This window comes from Panthera onca, chromosome B2, assembly GCF_046562875.1.
Source record: "Panthera onca isolate mPanOnc1 chromosome B2, mPanOnc1 haplotype 2, whole genome shotgun sequence".
NCBI lineage: Eukaryota > Metazoa > Chordata > Mammalia > Carnivora > Felidae > Panthera > Panthera onca.
In genome coordinates this window covers 5,395,962-5,412,821 of record NC_138343.1, presented here as the reverse complement: position 1 = coordinate 5,412,821, position 16,860 = coordinate 5,395,962, and the positions used below count along the sequence as shown (strand labels likewise).

The window sequence follows — 16,860 nt, the reverse complement described above, 5'->3', positions numbered from 1 at the left end:
AAGAAACATATAATTTTAAACTGATATTTACAATCACTCTTTTAATCCAGTTTTTAAAAGCAACTGTGGGAGAGCCCATACTAGCTAATGCAAAACTTGTAGCACTGGAAATTGAGTTATCTGTTTCTAGAAAAACAGGCTGTGAATATGGAGTTTTTACCAATTAACATACACTCTACAAAGTACAAGTTGGGTGATTATCAGGTGACTTGTTTCACAGAAATTTCTAAAAGTCAGCAGCACAGTTACATTAGGACGCATAATTGGAGGGGCCCCTGGGTGGCCCAGTCGGTTCAGCAGCCGATTTCAGCTCAGGTCATGATCTCACAGTCGGTGGGTTCAGGCCCCACGTCGGGCTCTGTGCTGACAGCTAGCAGCCTGGAGCCTGCTTCCGATTCTGTGTCTCCCTCGCTCTCTGCCCCTTCCCTGCTCATGCTCGGTCTCTCTCTTCTCTCAAAAATAAATAAATGTTAAAAAAATAAGTCTGAAAAAGATGGCCATGGAAGTCCATAAATCTCTGAAACTCAATAATACTTACTGCTACAAGATGAGGAAAAAAATACAAAGCGGCATGGACTGCCATAAGAAATTTCCTGGACAGAATGCTCTGGGTTAAACATTAGACACTGCAAATATACCAAGTAATTTAGTTTTCACTCTCCCACCATCCCTTACCACTGAGAGCTTTGCCCCCAGCTAGCAGGTGGGCTGAAATAAACCTTGTTCCAACAAACCAAACATCCAAACTATGTAATCATGGGATGACATCTGAGCTTGATGTGGCTGGCTGCTTATAAAGGAGTCTTTCACAATGATAAACGGGAATTTTCATTGTTGACTAAGCCAGACACTTGCATACTTCCTGCTGAAATCAACCAAATGCAAATAAACAGCCCTATCTTTAACAAAAAAAAAAAAAAAAAAAAAAAAACAAAAAAAAACACTTCTATCCACTCATCGTGAAGTACACTGAAATCTGTTCCTTTGTATAAAAGGATAAGACTAGCATATTAGCCTGTTACCTACCTACTAGACAGAGACCTTGAAAGTTGTTTTTTCAGTACTGCAATACAGGTAAGCCACGTTACATGTAGGTTCTCACTCGCGTCTCAATCAGCACTGCACTCGAGAAGGCAGGGTGATGAGGTTCAGTCTGGGGCCAGGGACTTAGCAGAACCAAAAGACCCATGGGTCCAAGCACAAACCCCTAGCTTCACTAGCATGGCATTCTTCCCATTCTATTCCACCAGCAAAAGTCCAAGGATTTATTGCTACTCTACACAACTCTGGATCTTTGAAACAAAGGTTTTACAAATAGCGCATGTAAAATGGGAACAGTAAACACAGAAAATTTGTTCTAAATTAAAGCAGAATAAAATTTTAAATTAGACCTACACCGATGAAGCTTCAATATCATAACCAAAAATCAATGTTATGATCACAGATGATGTTACATGCCTGTTTCTTAGTACCGATTCCTCTGGATTTCACTTCTATTATTCTTCTAACGTATCACCCTCTTGGCTTTTCTTTTAGGGACTTAAATAGTATGTGGGAAAAATCTGAAACATCGATCTGTATAGTGAGTGGAAAAAATCTGAAACATCGATCTGGATGGTTGCTGCATTGGTCGAGGATGTTAGGCTACCTTCAGTTCTAAATACAAAAGCCACACTCCAAATCAGGAATATTCTCCAAAACCTTTACTTTCACGATGTTGCTTCAAATTTTGTTGTTTTCAAAAATTCTGACTGGAAATGCCAGTGCCATCACAGCACTGCACGCTTATGTACAACGAAGAACTCCCTGAAATGAGAGATCCTGGCACACGGCACCAGCATAGGTCGCTGCCAGTCACTCGCGCAGCTCTCTCCCACATACCGCCTGCTCCGTGGAGGGGGTGTGACAGCCCAAGCACTTGGTCTTCCCAGGCTTCCCAGGAAGCCTCCCACGAAGCCCTGGATTCAAGGGCATTTTGAAACTCAAGTCAACCTCAATCCAGCTCCGCCATCTTGGTTATGCAACTGAAATATGCAAGTGGGAAGAACTGGGTTCATAATTAGAAATGGACAGAAAGGAGACATGACTTTCAATAAGTGGTTAGTAGTCTTCACCAATGTTGTGGTTTGTTGGGTTTTTTTTAAGTTTTCTTTCAATCAATCTGACCCAAACTCTTCAACCCTCACGTTATAATTTTGGCTCTCCCTTTTGGTTAACCAGCTGTGATGGAGAAGAGCTAGTCACTATATTCTTTGTAGGTACTGAAGCCAATTATTGACTAGGTCTGAGTAAACCGTTTTATCCACTCGGAGTAACCACCTCTGGTATTGTTTCAATTTTTTTATTCTTTCTGGTGTAGCTTAGCTCTTCAGACTCTTTCTAGAGTCTTCCTACAACATTACCTTGTTGTACTTTATGATTGGCACCTGGCAAACGTCTTTTTATGTCCATATGGCTGGAATCTAGCCCACTGCCTGGCTCTTGATAAATAGTCTTGAGAGAATGTGAAATCGTGCATGAGCAGTAATCAATAAAAGGCTGGGCATGATTCATTTGTCTACCTTGGCTATCTTTGGCTATTTATTTGGTCATCATTTCCCTATGATTCCTGCCTTATGGAAATCATCATGCTTTCATCCTGAATAGTCCCTTTGACCTTTCCAGACAACTCCAAAAGCTCCTCTTGGTAAGTGTACAACTGAAAGCTTGGCACGCTTTGGCAGAACTTGAAGATCTCATCCTGTATGTGTCTGAGTCCCATGCGGTGTAAGAACAAGAAGTTTTTCTCTGTTCAATAGGTTTTGCTGTTTAGTGGGGACTTACATGAAATGTCTTATTGAGAATAGTTTGATACCTCATCCAAATGGTATTTTTAAACATACACACTTGGTTAAGAATTTATTTTATGAGATACTTTTTCTGTTTTCCTCTCAAAAGGTTGATAATTATTTTCTAAATGTTCATTATATTCTTGTGTTTGCTTACAATAGCTTATTACTAGAAATTTTAAAATGATACATGTTCTAATTCACATGTCTTATGCTTTCACATTCAATTTCCTAAAATCATGTCTAAATGCCAACTGAAGAAGGGGTGCCTGGGTAGTCGGTTAAGCGTCGACTCTTAGTTTCAGCTCAGGTCATGATCTCAGGGTTCATGGGATGGAGCCCCACGCCGGGCTCTGTGCTGACAGTGAGGAGCCTGCTTGGGGTTCTCTCTCCCCCTCTCTCTGCCCCTCCCCCAACTGCATGAGCATTCTCTCTCTCTTTCTCTCTCTCCTCCTCTCAAAATAAATACATAAACTTAAAAAAAAATTAAATACCAGATAGACAGAATGCAAAATACTTGGAACAAATGTCATGATTCATGCTAATAGACCAACTAACCAACTAATAGACCAACCCTTCAGCTTTTGATCAGAGCTGATTAGGGTTATTAACAGACAGTTTTCATTAGACCAATATTTTCCAGATTGATGTACACACATGTCTCTCTTGTTCAAACACACACAGCTCAATACTGAGAAAAAGGTAACACAAGAAAGTGTGAAAGAAAAATGAAATATAGCCAGTTGTGCTTTAATAGAAAACTGTGTCTTCACAGAGCCTTGGCAAGGTCATAGTCACCATGACCATGATGGGAACTAGCTATCCTTGGAAAAAAATGCCTCTTACTTAGCAGTTGCCTCAGAGAAGTGGGGGAAGGGGGAAAATAAAAGACTGGGGAGGGGCTTCAATTACTGTGGAAAGAACTCACTGAAGTGGGCTTTATCTTCTTTGATTCCTCATTAGATCAGCAAACCTGTCTACCATAATCTGGAAATCTTTCCCCAAGTTAAAGAAATATTTAGGACTTTAACTATTTAGTCATTCTCCCTTTGAACCCAGAATTCCCAGGCTAACGATTAGTGAGTTAAACCACAGAGCCCCATGCCTTCCCCACAGTATGGTTAATAATTACACCCAATTTAATGTCTAGAATCCCATTTCCAACCAAGAGCCTTTAAGTAGCAAATTTCATAGTATGTTTCATTAGAGAGTATGCATTAATGATTAAGCTGAGATATGAAGTTTTAAAGGTTATATTCAAAACCTTAAAGACGTGCACCAGAGTAGCTGACCTGAAGTGCGGACAACCCCCCGTTATCGCAAACTTGTCAGAGGAGCTAAAGCTTTGATGTTCCAGAAAACTCTCTCCCTACCTCTCCTCCTCTCCAAGGTGCTCCTGCAAGGGTTCCTCCCCACTAGGAAGACACAAGGTTTACTCAAATTCTGCATAATTGAACAGTCTAAAGATGAGGGACACATACTCAGGAGGATTCAACCTGATGGCTTATCCAACAAGGAGGCTCCCATCTCTCTGGAAAGGCATTCACTGGGATCTTCTCTCAGATTTGAATTTGCAGATTTCTTTCTAAGGCACCACCTCTCAGAACTACAGACGGCACACTCATTCCTGGATAGATCATATAGAATGAGGCCAGCGTGACCTCTGCCTGTCACTGCACATGTTCTGGCACCTCCACTAGCAGATGAGAAAGAACAGATAAAAAAAGGAGAAAACCAAACCGATCCTTGATTTTTTAAAAAATATAAATGTGAGGGGGGCGCCTGGGTGGCTCAGTTGGTTGAGCGTCCGACTTCAGCCCAGGTCATGATCTCGCGGTCCGTGGGTTCCAGCCCCGCGTCAGGCTCTGGGCTGATGGCTCGGAGCCTGGAGCCTGTTTCAGATTCTGTGTCTCCCTCTCTCTCTGACCCTCCCCTGTTCATGCTCTGTCTCTCTCTGTCTCAAAAATAAATAAACATAAAATTAAAAAAATATATATATATAAATGTAAGGGGGTAAAAATTATCTTTTCTGAGGACTCTGAGAACACACATGAGCAGTATTCAAGAAAATAAAATAAAGCTCCAAGTTCTTCTGTATTAGGCATCGATAGAAACTTTCACTGGGGGTTGAGAAGAGCCCACAGAGGGAGACTCCCACAGAGGAAGCCAACAAGGAAGGTCAAAGACCAGAGCCTGAACTGGAACATGAGACCAATGTACCTTTAAGAATGAGGAAGTTTGGGGGTGCCTGGGTGGTTCAGTCGGTTACCACTGGGTGGTTCAGTTCGGCTCAAGTCACGATGTCACGGGTCGTGGGTTCGAGCCCTGTGTCTAGCTTTGTGCTGACTGCTCAGAGCCTGGAGCCTGCTTCCTTCAGATTCTGTGTCTCCCTCTCTCTCTGCCCCTCCCCCACTCATGCTCTTTCTCTGTCTCTCAAAAATAAATTTAAAACGTTCAAAAATTTTTAAAAAAAAAAAGGACAAGGAAGTCTGATATTCAGTTCAAAAACTGTTTAGCCCTCCAAACAAGCCCCCCCCCCCCCACTTAGGAAATGTACAAGTTCTTCAACAAAGATCAGTCTACGGAGTTAAGGTCAACCACAGCAAGCAAGAGAAGCTAAAGAGCGTCCAGTCCATGAGGACAGGGGCCCTGCGGCTTGGCTCGTGGGTCAGGGGCACACCGCCTGGCACACAGTGGGCACACAATCAACCCTGGCTACTTGAGTAACGTTCATTTACTATGGCTCCAAATTACGCTCCAGAGACAATAAATGTGTCTTAGGACACAAACAAAGGTTTACCTGCAACTAACTTTATCCCTGAAACAAAATCGAAATAGACGGTGGCCGGGAAGACCTCTTAGTCATTAGCAACATCCCACTCACGTGCGACGTGAGGCACGCAGGAGGCACGAGACGCCTCCCTTAACTGTTGATAAGGAGTATGCGGGACTGTAGGGAATTACAACCATTACCAGCCCATTTCTGCCGGGTTCGGCGCAGAACCCGCAGACCTCCCGGAGACTCACAACCGAAGGTGCAGCTCTGACACACACACACACACGCACGCACGCACACGCACGCACGCGCACGCTGCCGAGCCTAAGCAGCTAGAACAGGAACCCACCTGCGGTCCCACGAAACCGCATTCATTGACTTAGTGCAGCAAGGGGCGGCCCTTGGAGAAAGCGCAGGGAGGCTGAGACTGGGGGAGGGGAGCATCTTAGGTAAGGTTTGGGTCCTCCTCGGAGGAGTCCGAGGAAGTGTCTCAGGGAAGCAGATTCAGTTCTGGATGGATCGCGGTCTGGAGGTGAGATGAGGAGAAGCGGAGAATAACGCGGGGGTGGTGATGAGGCGAAGGCGGTTCAGCGATTCGAGATCCCCAGGAAAATACGGGCACCGCAAAGCAGGTCTGGAAGGTCAGCGGTAAAAGGGCGGGAATCACTGAAAGAGGGGTCCTTTTGGCATCTTACGGCTGGCGCACAGCACAACTGTGGGAGAAGCCACATCGTGCGCTCACTTTGCGGCCGGCTTGCCGTGGGTCCGCTCTCTTCTATCCCCGGTTGACTTCCACTCTTTTAGTGGGAGACACGCTGTGCCTCTTACACAGACGGGAGCATTAAATAATCTCCCTTAATCAAGTTGTAGGAAGAGACGTTCTCAAAAACTTAAGAGAAGCAGGTGGAAAAGAAACGACCCTGACCCATAACCCTAAACCTAGCACCTGCAACTCGACAGTCCTCCCAGCAAACCTCTAGCCCAGCACCCGGGCCCTGGGTAACAATGGTGGGTTTGCTCCCCAGTCCTCTCCCCTGGACCCCAAATCCCCCAAAAGAAAGAGCAGGGAAGTCTTCACTTCTGCCTGGACACCCCCCCCCCCCAACCGGCCCCCAGCATAGCACCTGAGTTCTGTAGCCATTTGTCTGCTAGTCCCCTCCTATATAACGTACACCAAGGCCTCCCACACAGTAACAGAGTGACATTAAGAATGTCACAATCTAAAGGATGCCACTACATGGGTGAAATACAGCACAGGACGACTGGAAAGATCTACAACACTACGTCAAAGAAGGAAGCTTCCACTTGAAGGGCTCACGAATGGCTTTGTCACAACAGGATGGGGTCAAAAGCACTTAAACAGCTCAACACGCGACACGAACAGGACTGAATCCCTAACAAATGAAATCGCTTATCAGGTGGTACTAGAGATGTTTCTATATCCATCTTTTCGGTAAGACTGTTATTCCTCAGGGTGAGGGGTTACCCAGGTCTTCTTGAGTTTTGCACCCCACCCCACCCCCCAGCGCTCTGCCCACCATGCTGCTCGGTATGGGCATCCAGTCCCGTGAAAGCAAAGCAGTTATTGGAAAAGTAAGAAAAAGCTCATTCGGGTGAAGCAAAAAGGCAAGAGCACAGTGCAGGCTGGTAAGGAAGAGACAAAAGGTGTCCCAGATGCAGACCAGAGGCTTCTAGCACTGAAGGACAGAGGACTCCTCTGCTTAGGTGACAGAGGAAAGAGAGACACTGGTGAGTTGACTTGGAACGTGGACACATCACAAGAGATCTGCACCTGGGCTGAGAGGAGGGGAGAAGGAAGCAAGGAGAAGATGGGGAATGTAAATAAGAGATATGCTACCAAGGTCCTCAGTGGCTGAGGACTGGGGGCAAGAGTACAAGCAGAGTCCAGGAGCTTTCGTTACCTGGATATTGGTAAAAACAAGACCTGCATGTAGGGAGGCATTAGAAGTCTGTTCTGAGCCCACAGTGCTATCTCACCTTGGAGCAGGTGCAAACCACCACATAGCCACCTTGTCATTTTCTAATTCCTATCTCCTTTTTCTTTTTCCCCTTTCTTCCTGTTTCACCCCCACTTCCTCCTGCTACCCTAAGTGTTGGCGGAATAACACCATGGACTTCTTCGGGGTTAGCAGAAGAGGTCCATTAGAGGTCTGCCTCTCTCCGTCCCAGTGATATGACCACCAAGAACAGGCCTGGCTGTCCTGTCAGTGTCTCTTCAAAGATGAGCCTCGTGGAACAGAAAAGCAATGACAGAAACCACAAAAGGACTTCCAATGTCAAAGTGACCTGTACCTTCTTGTTACCGTGACCTGTGGTCGGCAAGTGGATACCATGGTGTCTGAATTCTGAACTATCTAAAGAGCACCCAGGTCATATCATGGACGTGGGTGAGGACGCTCTGGGAGAAGGGAAGGAGTGCCACTAACTCCCAGCGCCCGCTGCCTGGGCTTCCTGCCACGTGTGCAAATGGGACCACGGTGGCTAGGACACAGTGCTACACATCCAACTGAACTACAAGGGTCTTCCTAGAGTACCACGTACCGGGAATTCCTAGAACCAATGTTTTAAGCAATTGTGATAACTGAATCATGTGCATTAGTGTCAAGGCCTTTATTACGTACCCAGCCCAGACAACTCTAACAGTATGACATGACCTCAGACTTGAGGGAAATGCCCCCAATTCTGATAAGCAATTTGACTCACCCTTCATACTGGGACATCTTTGAATGAGCATTGAAACGTCTCCCCTTTGAAACTGTTCTCTACCCTCCGGTACTAGGTATTCATATTCTGGACCGACTTCAAGGATTCTGTGAACCCCTCCCTGTGGTTGGGAATAAGATAGGCTATCTTCCTCCAAAGAACAGGGGTCACCAATAGACTTTAACATAGTGGGCAAGCTTTTCTCCAAAGACACGAATGTTGAATGGAATCACCCCCTTAGAGCAAGAAAACAGCATCTACAATTTTTGTGAAAGGCCAGTGTCTATCAAGTCTGTTGTCAAATTCTGAACATAGATCATCCTCTAACTTTCCAACTTGTTGAATTCTAAAAGTTTGACTGTATATTGGCTGTGGAAAAGAGAGAGGTACTTCCCCACAGTAAGAACTACACACGTAATAGTTAGGCTCTCAGAACAACTCACAAGAGCTTGCGTGTTACCTCAAAACAACAGTAAGAACACTGTAGAACCAACTGTTGAAGCGATACCTTTACAGGAAAGTACATTCACGGTTCCCTTTGGGGAGGGGGGGCCAGGAACAGAAAACTCTCCCTTTCTGGCAATGAAAGTAGGGACTCCCCTTGCTCAAAGCAGGCGATGAGGGTGGTCATGGTGTGGACTTTGGGGAGGAAGGTCTCTGTGTTGAAGATGAGGCTGGGAATGCACGGTACAGTGGATGAAAACACACTCATCCAGACCAGGAAGGTGGACAGGGGAGGACAGAAGTGGGGCAGAGGGCCCAGGGGAACAAGTGGAAGGGGAGGACTTGGGTAGTCCACGAGCACAGACACGCTGTTTCTCGCCACCTCTCCCAACTCCTCTGCAAACCCAAATTTCTGCTCCTTCTTCCTCTTTATCCCCTCTGGAAGTCTTTGTGGGTTATTAGCACAGCACAGTCCATGCAGCAAGAAGAAAGAAGTGGAGGGAGTCACCAGTTAGAAACAGAATGAAAGAGATACAGTCTCCTGGCTGAAGGGAAGGGGCGAGTTTCCTCACAGGGAAGATGTGCATTGCTAGATCAGAGTCTGGTCTGTGTGGCTGGGGCACAGACCTTGCTAAAGAGAAAACAGCGGCCACTGCTCCGAAGTGCAAGAACAATTAGAAGTTAATGAGAATCCTGGTGAATGCTTCCCTTATTAAGGACAATCGTTTTTTAAAAAGTATATTAGAAAGATTCATTGCACACCTGTTGCACTTTGCCAGGCACAACGTCTTCATCGGAGACCCAGAATCCAGAGCAAATAGATGCTCATTTTTAAAGAATTCACACATCTCACATTCTAGCCCAGAAATTCAGCCTCGGTCACCAATTTCAAGCAAGGCAGCCTACTTTGAACGGTAGTGGATCGTTCAAACAAAATTACACCCAGAACCAATTCACTAATGCACTTTGTATTTGCTACAGATACTAAACTCTAGTGGTCATTCATTAGCTAGAACATAAGCAAAACCTGAAAAATTTATACCTTTGTCTATAAACGATTAGAATGTCATCCAAATTCTAAGACCCAGAAATATGGCACCTGTTATTAACTTGAACCTTCAAAATGTGATTTAGGTTACCTCTGTGTTAACAACTTCCATAGGTCTTTTCTTGGTTTCTCCTATGTCCAAGTAACTGGGGGAGAAAAAGAAAAACAATAAGGGTTTCTTTTATTGCTTTTGAGTCAGTTATATAATTTTCTTACTAAAAATTATTAAAAAGCAAAGCAAGCCATAGGAAATACTTATGCCTAAAGCAAAAAATCAGTGGCTACTAATTAAAAGCAATTGTGGTGGTAGGAACTGCTTTCAGTACCAACAACCAGAGCGGATATATGTCCTCTGGTCTCAACTTCAATGAAACTGAAGGCTTGGAAATACATACTTCTTAGGGGGGACATTTTCCCCCAACAATATTTGGCCCCTGACTATATATGTGGTGTTTCTAATTCTTATGTCAATTTTGACATAAAGAGTGGTTTGCCTGTGATGGTGCTTAATGGTTCCATTAAACACAGCCTTTAGGTCAAAACAAAGAAAGTACTGCTATAGCACGGCATTAGACCATCTGTGAAACCCTGGGGAATCTTCTCCCCTTTGAAAGCACCTTCATGATACAGAAATGCTCAGCCATGTGGGATGGTTTAGGCACTGGTTCGGGTAAAATGCACATCGCTGGACTAGTTAACCTCTGGAGACCCCTATTACTCCATTGCTACTTGCTATAGATATTAACTAGTGATCATTCTACACACTGTATACTTTGGTCAATGTCAAGCCCTAAGTCCACCACTGTGATCTGGTCCCCACTGTGATTCATACAGAGCAGGTGCTAAATAAATGTTTCAGTATAAAAAAGTATAAATCTAGCATTTAATTTATAACCATAAATACAAAGACAGATACCTCAATTACTGTAATCGCTGAGTTGCAAAAAAAAAGTTTATATTAGGATTAATTATAGCTATGTTTTATTATTTTGCTTCCATTTTGGGATAGGATGCTTCAGTTAATCAATACCACTGGAAATTACATTTTTCTTACATGTAGTGTTTACATAGGGCAGTGCAGAACTCCCTTTGCTTAGCAATAACATGGCTCTTTTGCAAATAGGCAGGGAGGGACTGCTTTCTGACATAATAGCAAAACATGTTAACTGTCATGTGAAGAAAAGCGATCCTGGATCCACAAGATTAACGAAGCAGAGTCAACTTCCAAAAACGCATAGGAAAACTTTGGGGAAAATAACTACCTTTACAATCCTGTGCTATACAATAAAAGTTTAATAACTACCTCGAGTTTAATTATGGTTTCAACAATATTAGGGAAAATCTGAGTAAAAGAAATTCAAGAAGGAAGATGATCATTTTCATTTGAGTACTATTTTTCCACCAATGCTAAATTCTCCAACATCATTTAGGGTCTAAATGACACAAATTACCCTCAATATCTTCTGGCCTGTCTTTTGTTCTGCCAGTTGCCCCAACCGTTAGGTAAACTTGCAACTGCTAAGCTTCAAATATATTCATTACTTAAATCTTCTTGGCTTCTAATCATGATAACCATAGATACTACTCCTTTAACTGAAATGAATCCACTATTCATCCGTCAGCATGGAAAACTAGCAACGGAACCTGTCATGACAAACTCAGTGTTTTTGTATGTCAACTAAAAGCAAAAACAACCATGCAGATCTCTTACCTATACATAATGACTCTGAAGTGACCTTTCTATTTGGTTTGGAACTGGACCTCTTTTTATCTTTTGAGTGGGCAGGGCCAAGTAAACCAAAAACACAGGGAGTTACAAAAGTGAGTCTGCAACTTTGAGCTGTTAATAGATTCTGAAATATACTTCCATTCCCATGACATTGCTTTTTACAGGAATTATTTAATAAAAGAAAAATCAACAAAGTACGTGATGGAAGGAACTGGACGTACAGATGGTTTGCATTTTCTATGACATTTTGGTGTTCACAAAGCACATTGACGTCCACACCATTCGCTTTTCTAACAACCCTGGGAGGTAGGAACGGTTTACGTTCCTCGTCTGCATCAGGAAGAGGCACCAGCTGAGTCCCGTGGCTCAAGGATACACAGCTAACGATCAGCTCAGTCTCAGGTCTGATTTTGAGACTCAAGATCTAAGTGTCTCGCGCATCGTTTCACTTAGTTCTTTTCTATGAAGTTAGACAAAGGGTGCTAAAGGAGTAAAGGAGCTTTCCAAGAAGGGAAAACGAAATCCAAATGTATCCCTCACCTTGCATAAAAGGAATGTCCAGCAGAAGAAAAGGCAGAACATTCAGAACTCAGTTTAAGCAAATTTAGGAAAAGAAAAATGGTATCTGACGACACTAGTGATATTTGGGAAAATATTTCTATACAGTTAAAACCAGAATTCACAAGCACACACTTTACGCTGAAGATAGTTTTTGCTATCCTGAGGCCCAAGCTCAATTTCAATTAAAATATATTAAAAGCTATGAAATATAAAGTTTCCACACAATCCAGGAATCCCACTCCTAGGTATATAAACAAGAAAAGTGGAAACTTGCACACGATTGTTTCTGGCAGCATCATTTCATAATAGCCCAAATATCTATCACCTGATTAATGGAGAAACAAAATGTGGCACAGCATACCATGGAATATTCTTCAACAATAAAAAGAATGAAGTTCTGATACCCACTACAATATGCATGAGTCTGGGAAACATTCAGGCCAAGTGAAAGAAGCCAGGAACACAAAGGGCCACATATTGTGTGATTCCATTGATATGAAATATCCAGAACAGACAAATCCATAGAGGGCAGAGCATAGATTAGCAGATGCCAGACGGATGGGGTTTTGGGCTGATGGTGGGGGGGGGTCGGAACTGACGGCCAAAAAAGAATTCTTGAAGATGTCTTTGGTGCAAAAAGGTGATTTTATTAAAGCACAGGGACAGGACCCGTGGGCAGGAAGGGCTGCACTGGGGTTGTGACGGGTAACCGATTATTATATGCCCTCAGGTTGGGAGGGGGTTAGGGATAGAGTAAGTCTCTAAGATATTTTGGACGCAAGGTTTCCAGAACTTTGAGGGTCTAGCTGTTGTTAGGAAAATGCCATTTACTACTGTTTAGTAAAACCTCAAGTCATGAGGCCCTTCAGATGTATATGAGGGGCCATAAGCTTGAAGTATGATTGTCAGCATATATTTTATGGCAGAGTTGAGATAAAGGACGTTTCCAAAGGAATTTTATATGTTAAAGTAGACTTACAGGATCCTGGGGGGTTGGGGGGCGGGGGTCAGGATACTGTTAAGCCAAGATTCCCTATTGCCCCCAGCAAAGTGTCATCATCCAGGCAGATGAGCTCCTAGAAGGAGGTTACTCTGTTAGTTTCAAGGACTTGTCAATGGGCTGTAGGCAGTAAGGGAATTTAATTTCTCATTTGCCTTAGTTTCCTCCACCACCAAGGCAAACACTTAAACCCCTTTCCTTTGTTCTTGAGTAGCCAGGAGTGTCTGAGGAATATCACACATACTCCACCTGGGGGTGGGGGAGGAAGGGGCAGGACTGTCAGTCTGTCCTTTGCCCTCAGCTTGCCCGAAGTTCCCTCATCAAGAGGATGGGGAGAAAGGGAAATTGGGATGGGGTTTCATTTTGGACTGATGGAAATGTTTTAATATTAGCCTGTAGTGATATTGCAAAACTCCATGAACCTAACAGAAACGATTAAAATAGGTGAACTTTATGCTATGTGAAATATATTTCAATTAACACAGTAAAAACAAAACAAAACAAAAAACTATGCACTATTAAAAATCTACCTGCCCTGCAATACCCACCTCCGCCAGGAATAATCTCCCTCAACTGTGAACTTCCACAGGACTTTATTTTTTTTCTAAGCGCAGTTACTCCTGTGTGCATGTAGTCTCTCTCCTGTTAGATCGTAAACTCTTAAAGGCAAGCAGTCACATCTTATCATCCTTCTCTTCACAGACCTAAGCAGTTTGCTCACTCACTGAACACCTACTATGAGCGACCTCTCTGCCAGGACCTGGGAATAAGCACCAACAGTGACCCCCGTGCTTGAAGGTCTTAGCCCTCAAGTACCTAGAGACAGACCTGTAGACAAACACAGTAAGCCAATAAGCTTTTCCAAACATAAGGCTAATAGCATAAACGTGCAGGCTGTGCGGGCTGGAGAGGGTCACAACCGTGGGGGCGTGGTCAGCTCTACTCGGAATGCAAGTCTGGAAGAATTTAAACAGTAGGGGGGTGAAATGCAGAAAACAATTTTCTCCTCTGGTGGCACAATATCCAATACTTCTCAATAATCTTTAAGAAATCTTTAAACTCAAAAAGACAGGTTCCAAGAAAAAGGAAAAAAGAGGAAAAGATAAACAACGGAAAGTGCTAAATGACCAGTCTGGTCACTGAATACTTTTCTAAGATTCCTGTTCCTCCTGCTACCCAAGTGAAATTCCTTCTCCGGTCACACTTTCAACCCCCCACCCCACCTGCAGCAGGGGCTCCGCGCACTCACAGCCCCTGGACACGCCGAGGGTGGGCGAGGCGGGGCTCACTGCTTCCCCCAAGCCAACCCCACACTTTCATGCAACGGACAGTGGTGGGCGGCGGTGGGGACAGACAGACTCACTTGAGTTTCTTGAAGGCTTCCTGGCCTCCGGCCACGTAGTTGCCCCCGCTCTGGATCTGGTCTAGCTTCCGGATGCGGTGCCCGGTGCGCGGGGTGTAGATGTTCCTGACGGCTCCAAAGGGCGCCTGAACGCCGCCCGTCACCTCCTTCAGAAAGACGTCGAAGCTGGACACCTTCTTCTCATGGATGACGACGCGGCGGCCGGCGAAGAAGGGGTCCCCGTTGCGGTACACCAGCACGCTCTTCACGACCGGCTGGGACAGGTGGCTGGACCTGGCGCCGGTGCCGCTCATCTTCCCCGCGGGACGCCGCCCGGCTGGCTCCTCCCGGGAGGCGCCTCTGCTGCCCGGCGGCCTCACAGCACGCACCCCGTGGGTGTCGCTTCCTGAAACCTACGCGAAACAGACAAGCCCGCGGTTAAAAAAAAAAAAAAAAAAAAAAAAGGAGCAGCTCCAGGGCGCCTGGCGTGCACCCAGCCGAGACCCTGCGGGCTGCGGACTCGCGGGCCACGTCCAGGTATTTCACCAAAGTCTGGACAGCCAATCAGCGCTCGCCGTGCACGCACCACACCTGCTTCGCAGGCCACCGGCCGAGCCCAGGTGCAGCCGCCGCCGGACAGGAGCGCGCGAGGGGCTTTACGCAGGCAAGCGGAGGGGGCGCCGGACCGAGAGGTGGGCACGCGCGCTCACACGCACACACGGATTAGAAAGATGCCCAAGCTCCATTTCTAGTATCATATTCGTGTTACTCTTTCCAAAAGGCTTTTCTCTCCTTGCTTCCTCACTTCTGTCTCCTGCTTGCTCCCCCAAGTGAAAGCAATTAAGTTCTGCCTGGAATTGCCCAGATTTTTATTTGCTGAAAAGTAATAGCCTAACGTGCACTGAGAGACAGAGAGAGAGAGAGAGAGAGAGAGAGAGAAAACTTGAGGGCTATGGGGGAGGCTCGAGCTTCCGGGACCCCTCGCCCCCTCCCGCGACCCTCCGCGCCGCCGCCGGCCAAGGTCCCGTGGGCACCGTTTGAACACTGTGGGCAGCGGCGCGCAACCGAGTCCCAGGACGGGAGGCGGTGGGTGGGGTGGGGCCGCCCGCCGCTGGGGTACCTGGCGACACTGGAGGGCCGGCTGGGGGAGGGGCGGCTCGGGCGGGCCCGGAGGGGGCGCAGCGCGGCGGCTCCGCCGGCACAGCGCTCAACCCCGCGGTGGCGCGGCGCTCCCGCTGTTCCTCCGCTGCCGTTGTCTCCGCGGGCCTCCCTCGCCCCGGGGGGGGGGGGGGGGGGGGGGGGATGGACTTGTTACTTCTCGCCGTTTCCATAGCAACTGCAGCCACGCGCGGAGCCGAGTCCGCGAACGAGTCCGTGCGCGCGCCCGAGCCCCTCGGGCTTTGCCCGCAGGCTCCGGGGAGAGAGTGGAGAAGTGAGGGTTGGGGCCGGGGGTGGAGGGAAAGTCTGGGTTATCGGGCGGTCATTCTCCGAATGGACGCCTACTGTGTGCCAGGCGCTATGCTGGAAGCTGGCGATACGGCGGTAAAGAGGACAATCTGAGATGTTTTGCGCGCCTACCACCGCCTAACTTTAGAAGGCTAAATGGCCGAACAGCTGTTGTGCCCCAGACCCCACATCCTTGCATCAATGCCTGGGTGCGACAGGGGAGGGGAGCTTTAAGAATTCTAGGAAAGAGGTGTTGTCCATTGCAGTCTGGGACATATGTCTTGTGGGACCAAGAAAATTCTCTTTAAAAAGTTGAACCCTTTCAGCTCATTCCTGCCAGGATTCCCTTTATTCCTCCTGAGACCTTGCTGCTACCTGTCATGTGCAAATTTCATCACCCGCTGTTCCTCTTGCATCAAATATGAGTAAAAGTAATACTGATAATAACTACCATTAATTGAATGTTTTTGCATGTAGCAGGCATTGTGTTAGGGACTTTAAGTAAACTGCCTGATGTTCACAATAGCCTTCAGAGGTAAGTATGATTCTTTCCTCAGATGAGGAAAGGGAGAGGTAGAGAGGCCAAAGAAGCTTACCTCAGGTCACACACAAAAATTCAAACCTGGTTCTCTGGGATTCCAGAACTACTTTGACCACCGTGTCATAGTAATCTAAAAAGTGAACGTGTAAAACATTGCAGTCCAGGGAGCAGAAACATTTTTATTAAAATTTCCTAATACATTAATTCCTTGGAAGTGAACAGGTTTTTTTCTTTTTAAATTTTTTTTTTTTTTTTTTTTTTTTTTTTTAAGGAAGAAAGAGAGTGTGAGCAGGGGAGAGGCAGAGGGTGAGAGAGAGAATCCCAAACAGGCTCCGTGCTCAGCTTGGAGCTTGTTGGGGGACTGGATCCCATGACCCTGGGATCATGACCTGAGCCAAAATCAAGAATCAGAGGTTCAACC

At 45.8% G+C, this 16,860-nt stretch overlaps 1 protein-coding gene across 1 annotated transcript in view; it reads right to left on the bottom strand.

The window, feature by feature from the left end:
• DCDC2 (doublecortin domain containing 2) overlaps positions 1-15,735 on the bottom strand; it is a 163,358-nt gene extending 147,623 nt beyond the window's left edge. The window contains exons 1-3 of the mRNA XM_078446586.2: positions 15,573-15,735; positions 14,474-14,865; positions 9,912-9,966 (exon numbers count right to left, since the gene is read on the bottom strand). Of these exons, the coding sequence (XP_078302712.1) occupies positions 9,912-9,966; positions 14,474-14,766 (348 nt within the window). The 5' untranslated portion in view covers positions 14,767-14,865; positions 15,573-15,735. The remainder of the gene's footprint in view (positions 1-9,911; positions 9,967-14,473; positions 14,866-15,572) is intronic.
• Between the last annotated feature and the right edge of the window lie 1,125 nt (positions 15,736-16,860).